We start from the raw sequence: 17525 nt of genomic DNA on the forward strand, positions 1-17525 counted from the left end.
TTCCAAGGCCTGAAAAGTCTATTAATTTATTTATATTCTCCAATGCATAGCAATTGTTCTCCGTTTCTCTCTGCACCTCCTTGCCACTTCCTGGCAGCCCTGGGGGGGTGGAAGGTTTCCTCTTTTTGGACAGAGAAGGCCCAGAGCCGGCTTCCGGACGGATATCCGGCCCGCGGGGTGCGCAAAAGGCAAAGACCTCACTGTTTTGGGGGGTCAGCCCTCCCCTCTCCCAGATCCGAGGACACTTGTTGCAGACCCGAGGTGTCCCACCGCCCATTTCCCCGGGGCGAGGCCTTCGGAGGCAGCAAGGAAGCGACGATGAGCGCAGATCTGGGGTCCGACGTTCTGAGCATACAGTGGGAAGGCACTAACAGCCCCAAGACAAATAAGCCTGGACTTGGAAAACGAATGTCCAACACACACTTGCTGCTGTTAATTCACTCATGTTTCTGACCCCGGCGATTCCGTCTGCGTTTTTATTAATATGAATCAGTTTGGGTTGGAATGAAGACACTTGATTCGCGGCCCCGCGTGGTGGAAGGCAGGTTATTAGCAGAACCGGTCGGCATCCCACGCCGGGATCCCCGGAGTCGCAAACGGGTGTCTCGGGGTGCAGAGAGGACTGGGGTTTGGATCCGTCGTCCGCGTGGCCCCGCCGCCGCGCTTCCACCCCGCGGCCGCAGAGGGGCGCTCAGGCTGCGCGGGTACCGATGCGGCCGCCAGCGCCGAGTCGCCGCCGACTCGCAGACCCCCTTCGCGCCCTCGGACGAGAAACAAAGTACACCTTTGTCATCCACCGAGCGCGTGTGCGACGGCAGCATCTCGGCCGGCCGCCGCGTGCGGGGCCCGCGGGCGCGCCTGGCCCGCCTTTGGGCTGCAGCTTCCACCCCCCCGCCCGCGTGGGCTTGGCGTACCCCGGAGGAAGCCGGGCTGCAGGTCCGGCCGGCCTGACCTCCCTTCCACCCAGAGCACGCCATGCGGGGCGGGCGGGGCGGGGTGCAGAACCGGCACCGGCTTCTGCCGGACGCAGCGGTTCGCCCCGCTCTCGCCGTGGCCCGTGCACTTCGTTTTCTGGGCACTTGGCAGGGCGGGAAGCGGGCGAGCGGGTCCACCCCTCCCCCCTCGGGCGTGGATGTGAGAGAACGGGCCCCAGGACTGGAGTGGGTGGGTAGGGGGCCTTCAGCTCCGCCGAGCCGCCTTTGACTCGCCAGCTGCACGCCCCCAACGCCTTCCCTCCGAAGGCACGTCCCGGGGCGGTTCTCGGATTCCCGCAGCCGCGCGCCAGTCCCGGCCCTAGCCCAGCGCGCGGGGCCGAACTACAAGTCCCAGCAGGCCCCGCTCCGCGAGGGCCGGAGCGGGAGGCGCGGCCCGGCCCAGCGCTTGCGCAGTGCGGCCGCCCCAGCCTGCGAGTACCACACCCCCGGGACGGACAGAGGGGAGGCAGAAGCATCCGAAGCCTTAAAGCATCCGCGGGAGCCGAAGGGGAGGAGAATGGAGTGACAGAGCAGCGCGCAGGGTGGGGGGTGGGGGGGAAACTGTTGAGGGAGGGGGGGAGGGGGGACACAGAGGGAGGAAGAAGCGGCGGCGGCGGCTCCTCTTTGCAGAGGTGGAAACTCCGAGGGATAAGAGCAAAGAATAATGCGGTAGGCTAGGCGGGCTGCTCGCTCCCGGCTCCGGCAAGCAGCGGCAGCAGCCCAAGCAGCGGCAGCGGCAGCAGCGGCAGCACCGTCAGGCGCTGACAGCCCCGCCGGCCGGCTCCCTCGCTGACCGCCGACTGTCAATGGAGCTGGAAAACATCGTGGCCAACACGGTCTTGCTGAAAGCCAGGGAAGGTAAGAGGCACTGCGGGTGGGTGCCTGGCGCCTTCGCCACGAGCCGGGGTACCGGGCGGGTGCGGGATGCCCGCGGTGAGTTTGGTCGGGAGCAGGGCACCTCGGAGAGTGCTCGGCAAACGCTTCACGGCTCCTGCCTCTGTGCTCGGGGAACCTGGACTTGGGCAGAGAAGGGGAAACGTCACGTCGAGGTTGCATGGATTAGGATGCTAAGAAAGAGTCCCTAGTTTCCAGCTCTAACCTTACCATGCCGTGCCTTCTCGGCAGCTGTTGAAAGGTCAGTTGGAAAGGCATTCATTCAGGAAGAGATGGGCAAACATGCAAATCAAACAGCTTTTCCGAGTTGGCCCGGGATGGTTCTGTGAGTGAATTCGTGTGTGTGTGGGGGGGGTGGGGGGAGCGGTGGAGGGGCGCCGGGATAGTTGATATAGGTTATTGCTGGAAACCATCCGCTGGGAATGTTTCTTAGGGAAATCCCGTCGTGTGGAAGGAAGCCTTTTAAAGGCAAAGTAAGATGTTGAGGAATTAGCCTGTTCACATAACGAGTGGATGGCTGTGCAAATCATGTAGAAAAGAATTCATGATTTCAGGGGTGGTTTTTTCCCCCATTGAGGAGAGAGAGAGATAAGTGGATTTTTTTGGTTTGGAGTTTAATTAAGAAAAGAAAGGTAAGTGTGCCAGTGCTTAGATGTGTTTTGGATGCAAATCATTAGATTTTCTGCGTTAGGCTGGCAGGAAATATCGTCTAAATGGAGTGGGTAAGAAGCTAAGTCGAGACTATAAACGCACTTTTTGACTCTTCCTTGAGACGGAAAGAGAGAGGGAGAGGGTGAGAGAGAAAGTGCCCCAGAAACTTAGATGCTTCCTAAAATGATTCCGTGCGGGTAAGCATACATATTTAGGAACACCTGGAATTTATGTAACATTTCTTTTGCCAAGATTTGAGCTCTGGGTGCAGCCTTTTTATGAAAAGGGAAGTGGTTTTCCCTTTCATGGGAGGAGGCTTTATTTGACACCCAAGGTCGAAAGCAGTCTCGGTAAGGTCTTGACTTCCGAAGAGTACACGGCGAGCAGTCCACGAAAACACCCTATTTACTTCTGAATATTTTTCATTCACACACTTTGATGAATGAAGGAAGACTTTGCTGGCTACCAGTTCATGTTTATCCAGCCGACTCCATCACCTTGTGGCACTGTACACGGTGTGTGAGTAGGTGATGTACAACTCAACAACTCATGTCGTAATTTCAGCTTCGCTTGTCTCCAAAGCAGCAGCCTGGAAGGTTTGCTTCGGAAACTCCAGCCGAGTTGAAAATGTGCAGGTCTGTTCTTCCCATTGCCCAGCATTGGTGTGAACAGACTTTTAACAGAGGCTGTTCCTGGTGACTTCAGTTTCTAAAGCCCGAGTATTTTATTTTTTCCTAACCCAACATTTTTAGCAAATTGGGCCAAGAGGCTAGTGGGCTGTCGCCTGAATAGGGCAGTGAGTCCTGGAGGGGGAAAAAGCGGAGAAAACAGCCCCTGGCTCACAGCCTTTGCCGCCGCCACCTAGTGGTGGAATATGGTTGTACACCTGAGGGCCCGGGGGCTGGGAAAGTTTTCCCTCTCCATTCTGAAATTTTTTCCTGGGAAATCATTGGATGTGACGGTACTGGAGGCTTTGCAAGTTTCACTGGTTTCTCCTGTTGCCCAGGGAATTCTGCTGCCTACATTTGCTGCTCTACACACTTATTTGCCTAGAGCTTGCTTTTTTTTTTTTTTTCCCTTAGCATTTGATTGCTTCTTTTAAAATGTTTTGCTTGGAGTGGGCAGAGTATTATTAATTTTCTCCCCCAGTTTGGTCTCCCCAGATTTTTTCACTGAAATGAATGCACTGCTTGGTAATTTTGTCTGTCAGGTTAACAAATTGGTTTTTTTTAGAGCCTTGGAAAAGAGAGCTACAGTCTGGAGGCTTATATGGAATGACCGAATTACAGTGATTAAAATGTTCTCAAGAATGTGCCTTTTACTTCCTTTTCCTTTTACAGTCTTTTCAATTTCTCTTTGAGAGTTTGGTCATCATCTCAGGGTGAGAAAATAGCTCCTGCAATTCCTTTGAAATGGAGGGGGCCTTCCCAGTAAGAATACAGAGAAACTGACACCTGAATGAGAAAAACTAATCACTTACATGGAAATTTCATTTTGAAATCTGCATTTCTCCCCGTCTTTCTCTTTTATGTCTAAAGAGAATCCATGATTTTAAGTGCTTCCACTTTCTTCTCTCTGGGACTTTATTTAAGATTTGAGCACATGTATTCTAATTACTGTAGAAGCTTTTAGAAATAAAAGCAATTTATTTTTCTCTTTTCAATTCTTACATAGTTGAAGTCATTCTTTTCAGTTAAATAATTCTCCTAGTAATCACATTACCCACATATTCAGAAATGAAAGTTCCAGTCAGTGTAATGAAAGATCTAACATAAAATTTGTAGTATCTCTAAAAATCTGAATTGTTTACAGTGTTTAAAACCACTTCTTCCTTGAAGATTCTTGTGAGTGGTTATAAATGAGAAATATGGTTGGTGAATGGGAAATTTAATTTAGTTCAGTTAACAAAATACATTGTAAACAATTTAAAATGCGGCTTTCAAGTAAAAGTCACATTTGTCCCAAACAATAGAGAAACAGGCCTTGAAGAAAGACAGACACACTTTGCAAATGCTATGAATTTGTAGTTGTCTATGTTGGTGGGTAATTTGGGGGCCTATCTCTTGTTATTATTATGCATTCTCAAAGGCAGATGCGTTATAAATTCATTGTTACTTAAAATTCTTACCATAATAATACTTTTATAAAGTGGAAAAATGAGTATAGCAATAAGATAGAAAATCTGTAAGTGAATTAAAGTGGTTCATCATTAATAATTAGAAAACATTGGAAATAGCTTGCACCTTTGTGACTGTTTTTTGAAATAAGATGGAGATCTGGGTTCAAAATTATAAACCACCCATGTTTATTTTGTTCTGGACTCAAGAGAAAGCATCAACTTGATCACTCTTAGGAACTTTAGATTACTCTCCTAAAAAATGGGTGGTTAAGGGTGAAAAAAGAAAAGAAGTTGAGACTGAATTCATGCCAATTTATGGAAATGAGCTAAGTGATTAAGCATTTAATGAAAAGAAACCCAAGACTAATTCTATCTATTTACATTTCAGAATCTCAGAAAATTGGCAAGCACACTAGTGCTGAAATCATAGTAGTGAGAAAGAGTGTTTACAGAGGGCCTTTTGTGTGTTTCCGTTTGATTTTATTGTTGCAGTCAAGGTTTTTGTGATTTTGTCATATTCTAGTGTTTTGTCTCACTTCTTTGAACGGTGGTGAGAAGAAATTTTGTAAGGTCCCACCCTTCCTTTCTTCCCAGGGCAGTAGTAGCCATATTTGATCAATAAAGAGGACAGAGAAGGAGTATCGATCACATTTTCCTGAGCATGGTACTAGCAGGCACGACTACAGGAACTGAGAAGTCAGAAACGTCATGATTTTGCCCTTGGTCAGGATGTTGAAAATCAGAACGTGCAAGAACCTTTCACTCACAGATCTCTGTAAATTTGTTGGCCTGGATTTTCCCGATGATTAAGATTGGGGACCTGGACACAGGTGACCGCAGAGGCTGGGAAGGGCAGGGGAGGGGAGGGGGTTTGCATGCAGCCAGCCTGCTGGGACAGACTCAGCATGCCACAGCAAGGCTGAAAGCCCTTCCCTCCTCCTTGCACCCCTAGTTCATGATGACAAAATTGAAATATCGTTATTAGAACACTGGAATGTCTCTGAAGCCCGCAGCCGTTTTAACAGGCGTACTTAATCCACCCCCGTGGCTGCTTCTGCCCTAGAGCTTCTCCGCACAGAAGAGCCGCAGTTTTTGCATCCTGGGCGCCGGCAGCTCATCGTGTGTTAAAGCTGCTGGGCCTATTAGGTACAATGCCATCATTAAACAAAACTGCCTTTTACTTTTTCTGAGTTGCTTTTCAGTACTGACAACTTGGACGTGGAGAAACCAAAAGCAAATGGTTTCAGAGGCCTTGCTTTCTTACAGAAAGGTTTCAAATGATGCTTTTAATTAATCTAGCCGCCGGTTTTTAAAACCATCAGATAAATGCCCTCAAGACTCTCATCTTTCAATAGTTTAGCTGCTTCTTGTCAGATTCTAAACTCCAGAAAGCTTGATTCTTCCACTCCCCAGACTAATCCTTGTTTGAATTATGTCTTCAGCAGCCATAACTCTTGTAGTGGCTTGCTAAATGATACCCTTTGGGTGTGGGCCGAAGACTTCAATAACATCCGAGTGAATTTCAGGAAAGAACTCAGTGAAGGACCAAGTTGACCTTTACCAAGGCCCATTCAACCCAGACTTGGGAACTCACAGTCTTCTAATGAAATGGTTTCAGGACTTTGGTCAATACTTAAAGTTAATAATTTGTTGCTGGTATATTTGTAGCTCATGGTAAAGCATTATAATATCTTAACATTTTTGAAATAAACAAGTCTTATGGTTACAAAAAGATCTTACTACAATAGATCATACAATTTTAGGTGAGACTTGAGAAGATGATAGAAGGTGACTAAAAACAGGTGACACATAGGAAAGGAAAGGGAATTTCTTCAGTCTTACAACCCCTAGCCCCCACACCTTACTTCAAAATAGAATAGTGAAGATAAAGGGTTTTAAAATGTGATTTTTAAATGATTAAAAATAGATTATGTGGGCTTAAGTAATAGGAATGATTTTTACTTTGAAACACATGCTGTTACATTTCAGGGGAAAATTTTATTTTAAAATATCCTAAATATCGAAAAGATTTTAATCCATAAAGCTTCTTAAAATTTTATCTTTTGGGGATAAAGAAATACTGTTGCACTTAATACCATCCAGACAGTGGGGGAAGCACCCCATTTGGTATAACTCGTGCTTACTTTTTTTTTTTTAAGCACATATTCTTTATTATTATCAAATATTCGAACAGTTATTCATGTTACCTTTTAAAGAGAAAGCAGTTCTGTCCTGTCTAGACTTTGCCCCCTCCTCCAGTTTCTTGTTTTGTGAAAACCATTTTTACATTGTTTTTTGAAATTCTTAAAAGGCTCAAATCATTCATTCATTCATTCAGCATTTGATTGTTGAAGGACCCTGTGAGAGGTGACATTTTGGATGTTAGCCTTGGAGAGACACAGCTGGAGGTGGGTTAAGAGTTGGAATTGGACATCATCATTAACTTCTTAGGCTTTTAAACTAATAGATCTGAGTAGAACCTGATTTTTCCTCCAAGGAGCTGAAGCTGATTGTGGTATAACCTGCTTAGCTGGAAACTCTGTTGACTCTGCTATGCCTAGAACTTGGACACTAGCCTGCGGGCCCAAAACATGATTTAAGGATAACTCAGAGGTCATATTTGAGGGATAGGCTGGAATCTGGAAGACAACTGCTGATTTTCCAAGACGGGTGTTTTTAATGAAGGCCAGTTCCTACTGGAAACCGCTTAAAACAATTGCAAGAGGTCCCTTTGGTTGGGGAATGAGAAGATCCAAGAAGAAACTGGTGTAGAGAGGTGTCTTCCAGGTAACACCTTAGTGGTCTTCCTAGGGCAGCAGCCTGGGCGGAACCAATGGACCGCCTTCCTTTCTGGATTTTTCTTGGGATTTCTTGGGTTTGAGCACGTCCCCTGGTAGAGCCTGTCACCTGGAATGACCTGAAAATGTTCAAGTGTTTGTCTAGTCCTCTGAAGATGCACATTCCAACATGGTAGCTGCTAGCTGCATGTGGCTGTTTATATTTAAATTAATTAAAGTGAGGGACTTCCCTGGGGGCCCAGTGGGTAAGACTCGGAGCTTCCAATGCAGGGGGCCCCCGGTTCGATTCTTGGTCTGGGAACTCGATCCTATGTGCCAAAACTAAAGGGCCCGAGTGCTGCAACTAAGACCTGGTGTGCCAAATGTTTGGTGTGCCAAATATTTTAAAAAATTAATTAAAGTGAAATATTCCATTCCATAAGCGTGCCAGCCACGTTTCAAGTGCGTAGCAGTCACAAGGGGCCAGTGGCTACCTTCAGGATGGTGCAGAAGTGGAGTACCCCCGGCTCTGCAGAAAGTTCCTTGGACGTAACTTCTAGGGTTCTACACACATTGAGTTAAATGAAGGTGAGAACCTCATAACTTCTGACATGAAAATTGGGAGAAGGTAAGAGAGGGGGCAGGGGGAAGGAGGCGAGAAACAGAGGGAGGACTGGGGGGCAGGGGGCTGGGGGATTGGAGATTAGGACTGAGTCCTAATCAGAGAAAAACACAGTTCAAAGACAATCATAAATATTGGTGGTAGTAATAAGCCACTCATATTTCTCACCTCCCCCTCCTTTTTTCCATATCTTTTTGGGAAGTTGGCCTCGATTGAGCAACTGACTGTCCCGATTCAAACTAAGTGTGTGTTATAGGCTTCCCAGGTGGCGCTAGGGGTAAAGAACCTGCTTCCAATTCAGGAGACTTATATAAGAGTTTTGGGTTCGATCCCTGGGTTGGGAAGTTCCCCTGGAGGAGGGCATGGCAACCCACTCCAGTATTCTTGCCTGGAGAATCCCTATGGACAGAGGAGCCTGGCGGGCTACAGTCCATAGACTCACATGACTGAAGTGACTTAGCATGCATGCAGATACACACAGGGCCCCATGTTTCTTCTAGAAACTCTTGAGGTGAGGATATTTTAAAATAATTTTATTAATTAAAAAAAAGTGTGTACAATAAATCCACAGAAAGAAGGAAAAAAAACCCTTTCTATTTACTTCAAAAAAGGTGGTCTAAAATGAGTAAGATGATTTCTTTTGAACAGGACAGATTGCAAGAAGATCATGGAGAAAGATGTCAAAAACACACTGTTCTTGCATCCACTTTAAAATAATTTCTCCTTAAAAACTTTTCCTGTGAGATTTGAAACATTTTAAGAACAACACTGTTAGAACACACTTAGAAAGCAGCATGATTATTTGAAACAATAAAACAGCTTGCTCCTGTTCTTGGGGTCAGAAGCAAAGAATAGCTATCTGAAGTTATGCCAAGGAGTCAACTGGAAACCTCCTCCTGACAGGAGTCAGTAATAAATTAGGCTAATTTCCACTGGGCCTGTTTTGTCTCTAGGAATCTGTAGCCTGTGGAGTATCAGTTGTTTTTTTTTTTTTAAGGCAATGATGAAATAAACCTCAAAGGACAACTTCTGGGACCTGTGCAGAAAGTAAAAGAAACTGAGATAAACAGATACAAACATTCCTGGGTTGGGAAGCGCCGCAGAGGCCCACAGGGTGGCCAGAGTCTGGGCTGCCCCAAGGTTTCTCGGGGTTTCCTCATCTGTTCTCCACTTTCCAGAATAGAATCACCTCTGCTTATCAGATGGGGAAGGTGAGATGGAAGAAAGGGACTTGCTTGTCCAAGGTTACTTGAAATGTGGACTTTTCTGGAGAAGCCCTCCAAAATCCTTTAGCATTCCCAAAGAAATCTTTCCCTTCCCTTATAATCATATTAACATGAGCCCCAAACTCCCACAGAAACCAAAACCCCCCAAACCAAACCCATTTCTCAGGGCGGTTTGGTTTCTAACTGTAAATGCTCTGAGGTTGCCATTGTGAGTGTGAAAGTCTCTAACAGATTTCTTGGGGAAAGGGGCAAAAAAAAAAAAAAAAAAAGATGGGAATCTAACTGCTCTCCACGACCCTGATTTCAGCCAAATTGAGAGCAGTTGGAGGATGTAATTCCTATTAGGCTGTGAATGACTGACATAAGGTGAGTCCTCGCAGTCAGCGTTTCCATTTTAAAAGTAGAACTGTTGGGACTTCCCCAGTGGTCCAGCAGTTAAGACTCCATGTTCCCAAGGCAGGGAGCCTGAGTTTGATCCCTGGTCCAGGAAGGTTCCAGATGCTTCAGGGCAACTAAGTCTGCCTGCCACAACTACTGAGCCGGTGTGCTGCAACTGAAAAGATCCTGCTCGTGGCAATAAAAGTCCCACCTGCCACAACTGAGACCTGGCGCAGCCAAATAAATACATAAATAAAAGCGATGATTTAAAGAAGCAAAAAATAGAACTCTTTATCACCGCAAATGAATCTGTGGTTGACGGGGGGTGGGGGCGGGGAGGGGGTTAAATAACATACATGCCCGTGCGTGCGCGCACACGTGGCTGCGATTCTTTCTGAAGCCGCATCACCTGTGTTCTCCTACCTGCCTTGCCCACATCCTCACGCATACCTGCACACCCGAAGAGCAAGGCCAGTCAGCCTCTTGGCATGCTTTTCCTGGCAGGGCTTGGGGAGAATCTAGAGTAGCCAAAGAATTGCCCCCGAGGGACCGGAGTTTAAAGGAGATGCACGGTAGTAGCCACACGTCAGTGGCAGCAGCCCTCTCCTTGGCAGGGCCGGGTGTGAGCACCCGGTGCGTGCAGGTCACGTCTGCCCCGGGCCCCGCTTCCTTCGGTGCCTGCTGCCCCCCGGGAGATCCTTGTCCCCAAGCACCTCTGTCCGATGGTGGCACCTTAGGTATATGCTCTGCTGCTGCTATTGCTAAGTCACTTCAGTCGTGTCTGACTCTGTGGGACCCCATAGACGGCAGCCCACCAGGCTCCTCTGTCCATGGGATTCTCCAGGCAAGAACACTGGAGTGGGTTGCCATTTCCTTCTCCAGGTATATGCTCAGGACTTTGCAACTCTCTTTACTAATAAAAATGAAAAAAAAAAAAAAATGTAGGGGGACCTCCCTGGTGGTCCAGTGGCTAGAATGCTGCACGCCCAGTGCTGGGGGGGCGCAGGTTCGATCCCTGGCCAGGGAACTAGAGCACAGGTGTCTCTACTAAAAAGGTCAGGTACTACAACTAAACACTCTGGCGCAGCCAAATAAATAAATGTTAAAAAGAGGAAAAAGTAGGGGGCTGGGAAGGGGAAGGGGGGAGGGGGGAACCTACTGGAGTGATTTCCCTGCCACATTGCGGGGCACATCCCTTCTCCCTCCCAAAGAGAATGTGTGAAGCAGTCTTTTTCCCCCAGAAAAGCGCTCTCAGGGTTAACCTTTTAGATGTTACAGGGGTAGCCGTATGGGTATTTGCGTTTAGAAACCAGAACTTGTGTGTGCGCATGCGTTTTGCATTAATTTAGCAACTTTTCAAAGCTCTTTGGGAGCTGAGAGTCTCTTGGGGGTTGCTGTCTTGATGGAGAGGAGACAGCGGGATGTCACCAGCCCCCTAATGAGGGGACAGGAAGTCAAGCCTTTGATCTGCTCCTGCAGAGAAGGTGAAGCTCTGAACTTAACCACTAGAGGAAAGGAAGTGGGGGGGGGGGGTGAAGGATAGAGTGATTCAGCTACAGGGTAGAGAAAACCCAGCCAGTGTAATTGGTCTGCATATCTGATAAAAGGCCTTATGAAACCTCATTTGAAATGGAATTCCATCTTGGCACGGGGTCTTAGCACCACTTGTGAAATGGAAACAAGCTGGAGAAGGTCAGCAAACGGGCCATGGAAAACAGCTTGTGCAGGAACGCGCTCTGCTCCGTCTTAACCTTGTCTGTTCAGACACTCAGGAAGAGCTCCTTGGGATGCTTAGATAACATCCCCTGAGAAGGAACCCCAAGCTCTAGAAAAGTAGGGAGTTTTTGTTGTTTAGTCGCCAAGTCATGTCCAACTCTTGAGACCCCATGGATTGTATGTAGCCCACCAAGCCCCTCTGTCCATAGGATTTCCCAGGCAAGAATACTGGAGTGCGTTGCCATTTTCTCCTCCAGGGGATCTTCCTGACCCAGGGACTGAACCTGTGTTTCCTGCACTGCAGGTGGATTCTTTACCACTGAGCCACCAGGGAAGCCCAAAATAGGGAGTCGGGTGCAGACAAAGAATTGGACTCCAGATGCAATTGGGCTACAGAATGCAAAGATGTCTCAAGATCGCATTTTTCTTAAGCTGAGGGCTGTTGTGAGTTGATGCCACCAAGCCTACAGTCACAGATTAAGGAGACTGTCAGTCAGATGAGTGTGTGCCTGCAACATAGGTGTTCAGCTAACCTTGATCTGGGAATGATTGACTGATGCTGTGTTTGTTATGTGGAGGAGGGGAAGAGCCAAGAAAATAAGGCCCTCAAGAAGTAGCCTTGGGGGACTTCCCTGGTGGGCCAGTGGCTAAGACTCTTGAGTTCTCAGTGCAGGGGCCATCCCAGCTCCCATGCTGCAACTAAAGATCCCTCTTGTCGCAATTAAAAGATCTTGCATGCTGCAGCAAAGAAGGAAAAATCTCAGTGCTGCTGCTAAGACCTGGTGCAGCCAAATAAATAAATATTAAAAAAAGAAAGACATGGCCTTCATGTCACAGTAGATGGCAAATTAGGAGATGATTCAACATGGTTAAGAAAGATTAGCTAAAGGTATAGGGCAAATTGGAAAATGTTTTCCAAATGTTTGTCTTAACTGTGAAAAATGTCTGGCAGACTTCCCCACCCCCACCCCCAAGTTGAAAGTGGTTTGTTTTACTTGTTTTGGAAGAAATAAATATTTGCATTAGTCCAAACATTTGGGGCAAACAGTTCGCCCCAATTCTGAAGGCTTTGTGTGGGTCGAAGATGTTTCACGCTGATAGCACTCATACCTTTTTTGGCTAAATCGGAGGTAGCTTAGGACACGATCCTCACATGCTTTTCGCATCACTGCTAGAACAACGCTGAGCAAATGGAAAGAAAATAGGAAGCCAAACATTGCTCCTTCCAGACCCGGGGATGGCTGATGACCGACCTGGCATTTGAAGGGTAGAATCGTTATAGAAAAATGGCCTCTTTGCTCAGGGGCAAAGAGGCTGGATCCAATTAAGACAAGGAAAATGTATGTTCACTCAAAGAAAAAAACGTCCAAACAGTCAATCCTGTAATCCTCTCTGGAGAGGAAGGGGCCTGACGATGGGGCTTTATGGACGATGCCAAACCCTGTGCTATATAATAATTAGTAACCATTGCTTATTCTGCCGCACACTCGTTCCCCAAACCACTAACCATTGCTTGGGGTGGAATGCACCAGGCCTAGATATTTGCCCCAGATGTCTTCCCATCAGTAGTATCCAATTAGAGGGTTTTTTAAAATTAAAGCTTAATTTCTTATAACATAGAGCAGGATGCAAATTAAAGAAGGACAAACCTGATTTCCTTGATGTTTCCACGGGTGACTAAGGTAAGGGCTGGTCTTCCGGTTCCCTTCCGTTTACTATCAGGTGGCTAACTGTTTTATATCCTAGTGCCTGGTGCTGTTGCTAGTCTTTTTGGGTGACTTACAAACGTTTCAGGAATGCCTGTGAGGGGGTCAAGCATTTGAGAGGCCTAATCAGAGAAGTGGACTTATGTCTGCTTATAATTTCATTCTCCCATGGTGGGCCTCTGTGTTCTAATTGTCTGCCCTAAGCAGAGAGCTTGGGGGAAATCCCTGCAAGCAGAATTCCCCGCGGAGAAACCCTACGTTGGTTTCTGCATCTTCCCCAGTGTCATAAATTCATTATTTAGTTAAGTCCCACTGTGTGTGGGGGGCCCCATACTAGGCTCTGAATGGAGGACAGGAAACAATGGCGTTTCCATTTCTTTCTTTTTAAGTAAAGGTAGTTTTATTTTAATTTTATTTATCTTTTTGGCCACACTGCATGACTTTGGGACTAGTTTCCCCATCAGGGATCGAACCAGCGCCCTCAGCAGTGAAAGCATGGAGTCTTAACCACTGGACCGTCAGGGACTTCCCCCCCTTCTTTCTAACGGAATCATTTAGGAATTATACAGTCCTTCGTACCCACGGTTTCATTTACTCTTTACAGTCCTGTGAGGTGTGTTCTATCCTTCCCTGTATTATAGATGAAGAATCAAAGGCTAAGAGAGGTACATGCCTTTTCCTGGTGCATTCTGCTAGTTCCACAGCCCGGACCCAGTGTAAAAGCCAGTCTCCGCTCTGATAGTCTTTCTGCTCCATCACAGCCGCTGCCCTCAATAATCTTACCAGCTAATAGGAGCATCAGTACTAACGTGTATGTAAAATAATTGGTGTGGCCCTGTGACTCATGGTTCAGTATGAATCATTCTACCTAATTTGAAGGCTTTCAAACATTTGCACAGACAACGTATGCTGTGCGTGTGTGTGTTCATTCGCACCCTTGTCTGACTCTTTGCGACCCCACAGGCTGTACTCCGCCAGGCTCCTCTGTCCATGGAATCTTCCAGGCAAGGATCCTGGAGCAGGTTGCCATTTCCTTCTCCAGGGGATCTTCCCGACTCGGGGATGGAACCCGTGTCTCCTGCCTTGCAGCTGGGTTCTTTACCAGTGAGCCGCCTGGGAAGCTCCTGCACAGACAGTAGTTGCTTACTAAAGTAAATGCAAAGGACGATGCAAAACATCAAGAAGGAAGTAAAAATCTCCCTCCTCCCATGTGCCGCTGCTACCTGTCCCTCCCCTCAGAGATGGTTACTGTCAGCACTCTGGTGGACACTTTCCCCGATCTCTATGTATACGCACGTATGAACATGCAGATGCGTTTGACACCGATGGGATCTTAGCATACACATGCTTCTGCAGCTGTTCTCGGTCAGCAGTAAGTTGTAGTGCCGTCCCATATCTGTGTTTATAGTTTCCCATGGGATGGAGGGGTGTAAGGAAAAATTGTGAAAGACGCTGGAAACGGAGTGTCGTTTCAATGGAATGCTGGGTGTTTTTCTAACAGACCCTTAGGGGTTATCTGTTTGTAAACAGCTCTGTGTCTTTGATTGTTTTGGAGTAGTTTGAATGATGTATTTAACCAAGACATTTACCATAAAGGCATTGGAGAAGACCCTGATGCTGGGAAAGATTGCGGGCAGGAGGAGAAGGGGACGACAGAGGATGGGATGGTTGGATGGCATCACTGACTCAATGGATATGAGTCTGAGCAAACTCCAGGAGATAGTGAAGGACAGGGAAGCCTGGCATGCTGCAGCCCATGGAGTCGCAAAGAGTTGGACACGACTTAGCGACTGAACAACAAACAATTTAGGTTTTCTGATTTTTCAATATATTGTAAACGGTGTGGGACTGTTCTACTCATTGGATAACATTATATGCTTAAACACGTAGTTGCCACATGCCCCCTGCCCCCAACACGGTGGTATCTGTCTAATAGGGTCTCCCACCACCCCATTCTTCACCCCCCACTTTGGGAAGAGTAGTGATCATTTCTGAAATGGAGTTAAGTGACCCTAGGGATGTACAGAGCACATTTTCTTAGGAAGAAACATGATACACATGAGGACACGTGATGCAACATTTTTGAAACCTTTAGGATTTAACACCCCCATGTGAGTGTTCAGTCATGTTTTCTATGGTATTCAAAGCCTCAGTTAGGGAAATAAGTTTGGGCAAAGACTGACTTGGCAACAGCTTTGTAATTGCTCTTGGGTTTTGCATGTGTGAATCAGCAGGGAACACTGGCTCAGATAAGGGCCCATAATTCTTTTTGTCTTTTTTTCTTGGCCTCACTTCGAGGCTTGTGGGATCTTAGTACCCCAACCAGGGATCAAACCCGGGGGCCCCTGGCAGTGGAATTGAGGGCTCCTAACCACTGGTCTGCCAGGGAATTCTCATGTATTTCTCTCTTTTGCTCATCACCACCAGCCAGACTTGGCAGCCATTATTATTGTTATCTCAGGTTGAGAAAAAGCAAGCTCAGAGAGGTGATGTGATTTTCCAAAGTCACACAGCAAGGACCCACTTCTCTCCATCCCTCCTCTGGTGCTAACTCACTGCATCTTTCCCCAGCTTGAAGGACTTCCATGTTTGTTGAATGTTGAGTAACTCTAGGGAGGCGTCTGAACTTGGGGTTCAGAGTCTGTTGTTCAGAGGAAGTAGATTTATAACTGTATTATGGAGAAGGGGGCACCATTTCCTAATTCTTTCAAAGCGGCTGCTGTTGGTTCCACGTAATGTCCTTTGCCTCCTGTCCCTGAGCCGGTTGGGCTCTCTCTGTGGACTCCTGCAGGTTCTTCCATCCGTAACTGCTTTGACTGCCGGTTTGCATGTGATTTACCTGGGTGAGGGTTCTGTGGGTCCCACCTTGAGACTCCAGAGCGCAAAGGAAAACAGTACAAAAGAGAACAAGTCCTGGCCCTGCCCGCCCTAGTCTATCGCCTTCTGAGATAAGCTTGGCTCCAGAGCAAAGTCCAAGGTCCCGGGTCCTCAGTATTTTTGTAGCAGTTGGAGGAGAGAGTGGCCTTTTCTTCCGGGAAGCATTTGCGGAGGTTTTGGCTCGGGGCTCACCGGGCCTGGAAGCCGCAGGGGAAGGAGAAAGGCTGTCTCTTAATTGGAGGATGTCCTCACAGGGCCCTGGGCTCCCTGTCATCTGCAGGAAGGAGCTCCACCACCAGAGCCCGCTCCTCCCTTCCCCAGAGGAAGGGCCTCAGGACCGAAGGAAGCCCCGTGGGCACCCAGGGCGTGGGCACCCAGGGCGGGGCCAGCGTGGAAGCAGCCTTCAGAGTGGGACCCGAGGGTGCTCCTCTGCGGCAGTTGGGGTCTGATACTGATTCCCAGGCGGCATGAAGTCCCCAGGGCCACTCAGGACTGCGAAGGACCACAACATGGGTGGCTTCGAACCGCAGAAGTTTATTGTTTCACAGTTCTGGAGGCCAAAATCAAGTTGTGGGCAGGCCACGCTCCCTCGGAAGGTGCTGGGGAAAGAGATTTTCCAGACCTCGCTTCTGGTAGCCTCCAGCATTCCTTCGCTTGCAGATGGCGGTCTTCCTCTGACTGTGTCTCTCCAGGCGGTTTTCTCTCTGTACTCATCTGTCTCTGGGTCCAAACTTCTCCCTTATTTAAGGACAGCAGCCTTACTTTTTTTTTTTTTTAACACACTGATTATTTTTTTTAATTAATTTTTATTGACATCAGTCTTACTAGATTGAGGGCCACCCTAGTGACCTTATTTTAACTTAATTACCTCTGTAAAGACCCTGTTTCCAAAAGGGTCACATTCTGAAGGTTATGGCTTCCACATATGTTTTCTGGGGGGGCACGGGGGAGCAGACACAGTGCAACCCATAACATCAAGTCCTGCCCACGATATTCTGAATCAGAAGCTCATGGGAAGCACCTGAGAAGCTGTAATTTAGAAACTCCCGAGGATCAGCCAAGTGTGAGGACCACCACTCTGATGGGCCTTAGAGCCTGTAATACAAAGCGAAGTAAGTCAGAAAGAGAAAACAAATATCGTATATTAATGCACGTATGTGGAATCCAGAGAAAGGGTACAGGTGAACCTAGTTCCAGGGCAGGAATAGCGACCAGACAGGGAGAAGAGGTGTAGACATCGGCAGGGAAGGGGAGGGTAGGATGAATTGGGAGACGGGGATTGACATATACACAGTATCATGTGTAAAATTCAGAGCAGTGAAGCGCAGGAAGCTCAGCTCAGGGCTCTGTGATGACCTAGAGGGGTGGGATGGGAGGGACGTCCAGGAGGGAGGGGATATATGTATACATACGGCTGATCCACTTAGTTGTACGGCAGAAACTAACATAACAATGTAAGCAGTTATATGCCAATAAAAATAATTAAAAAATTAAAGTTTTCTCACTTTCTTCAGAGATGATCTTGGAGACTCAGCTCCAACCTGGCTCCCTAGATAGGACCCTCTGCTGCTTCCCTCGTGGTAGA

General features: G+C 47.5%; 1 protein-coding gene across 1 annotated transcript in view; it reads left to right on the forward strand.

Moving 5' to 3' along the window:
* Positions 1-1557: 1557 nt before the first annotated feature.
* Positions 1558-17525, forward strand: part of GRK5 (G protein-coupled receptor kinase 5) — a 221248-nt gene continuing 205280 nt past the window's right edge. Inside the window, exon 1 of the mRNA XM_065923425.1 lies at positions 1558-1832. Within this exon, the coding sequence (XP_065779497.1) occupies positions 1781-1832 (52 nt within the window). The 5' untranslated portion in view covers positions 1558-1780. The remainder of the gene's footprint in view (positions 1833-17525) is intronic.

This window comes from Muntiacus reevesi, chromosome 2 (assembly GCF_963930625.1).
Source record: "Muntiacus reevesi chromosome 2, mMunRee1.1, whole genome shotgun sequence".
NCBI lineage: Eukaryota > Metazoa > Chordata > Mammalia > Artiodactyla > Cervidae > Muntiacus > Muntiacus reevesi.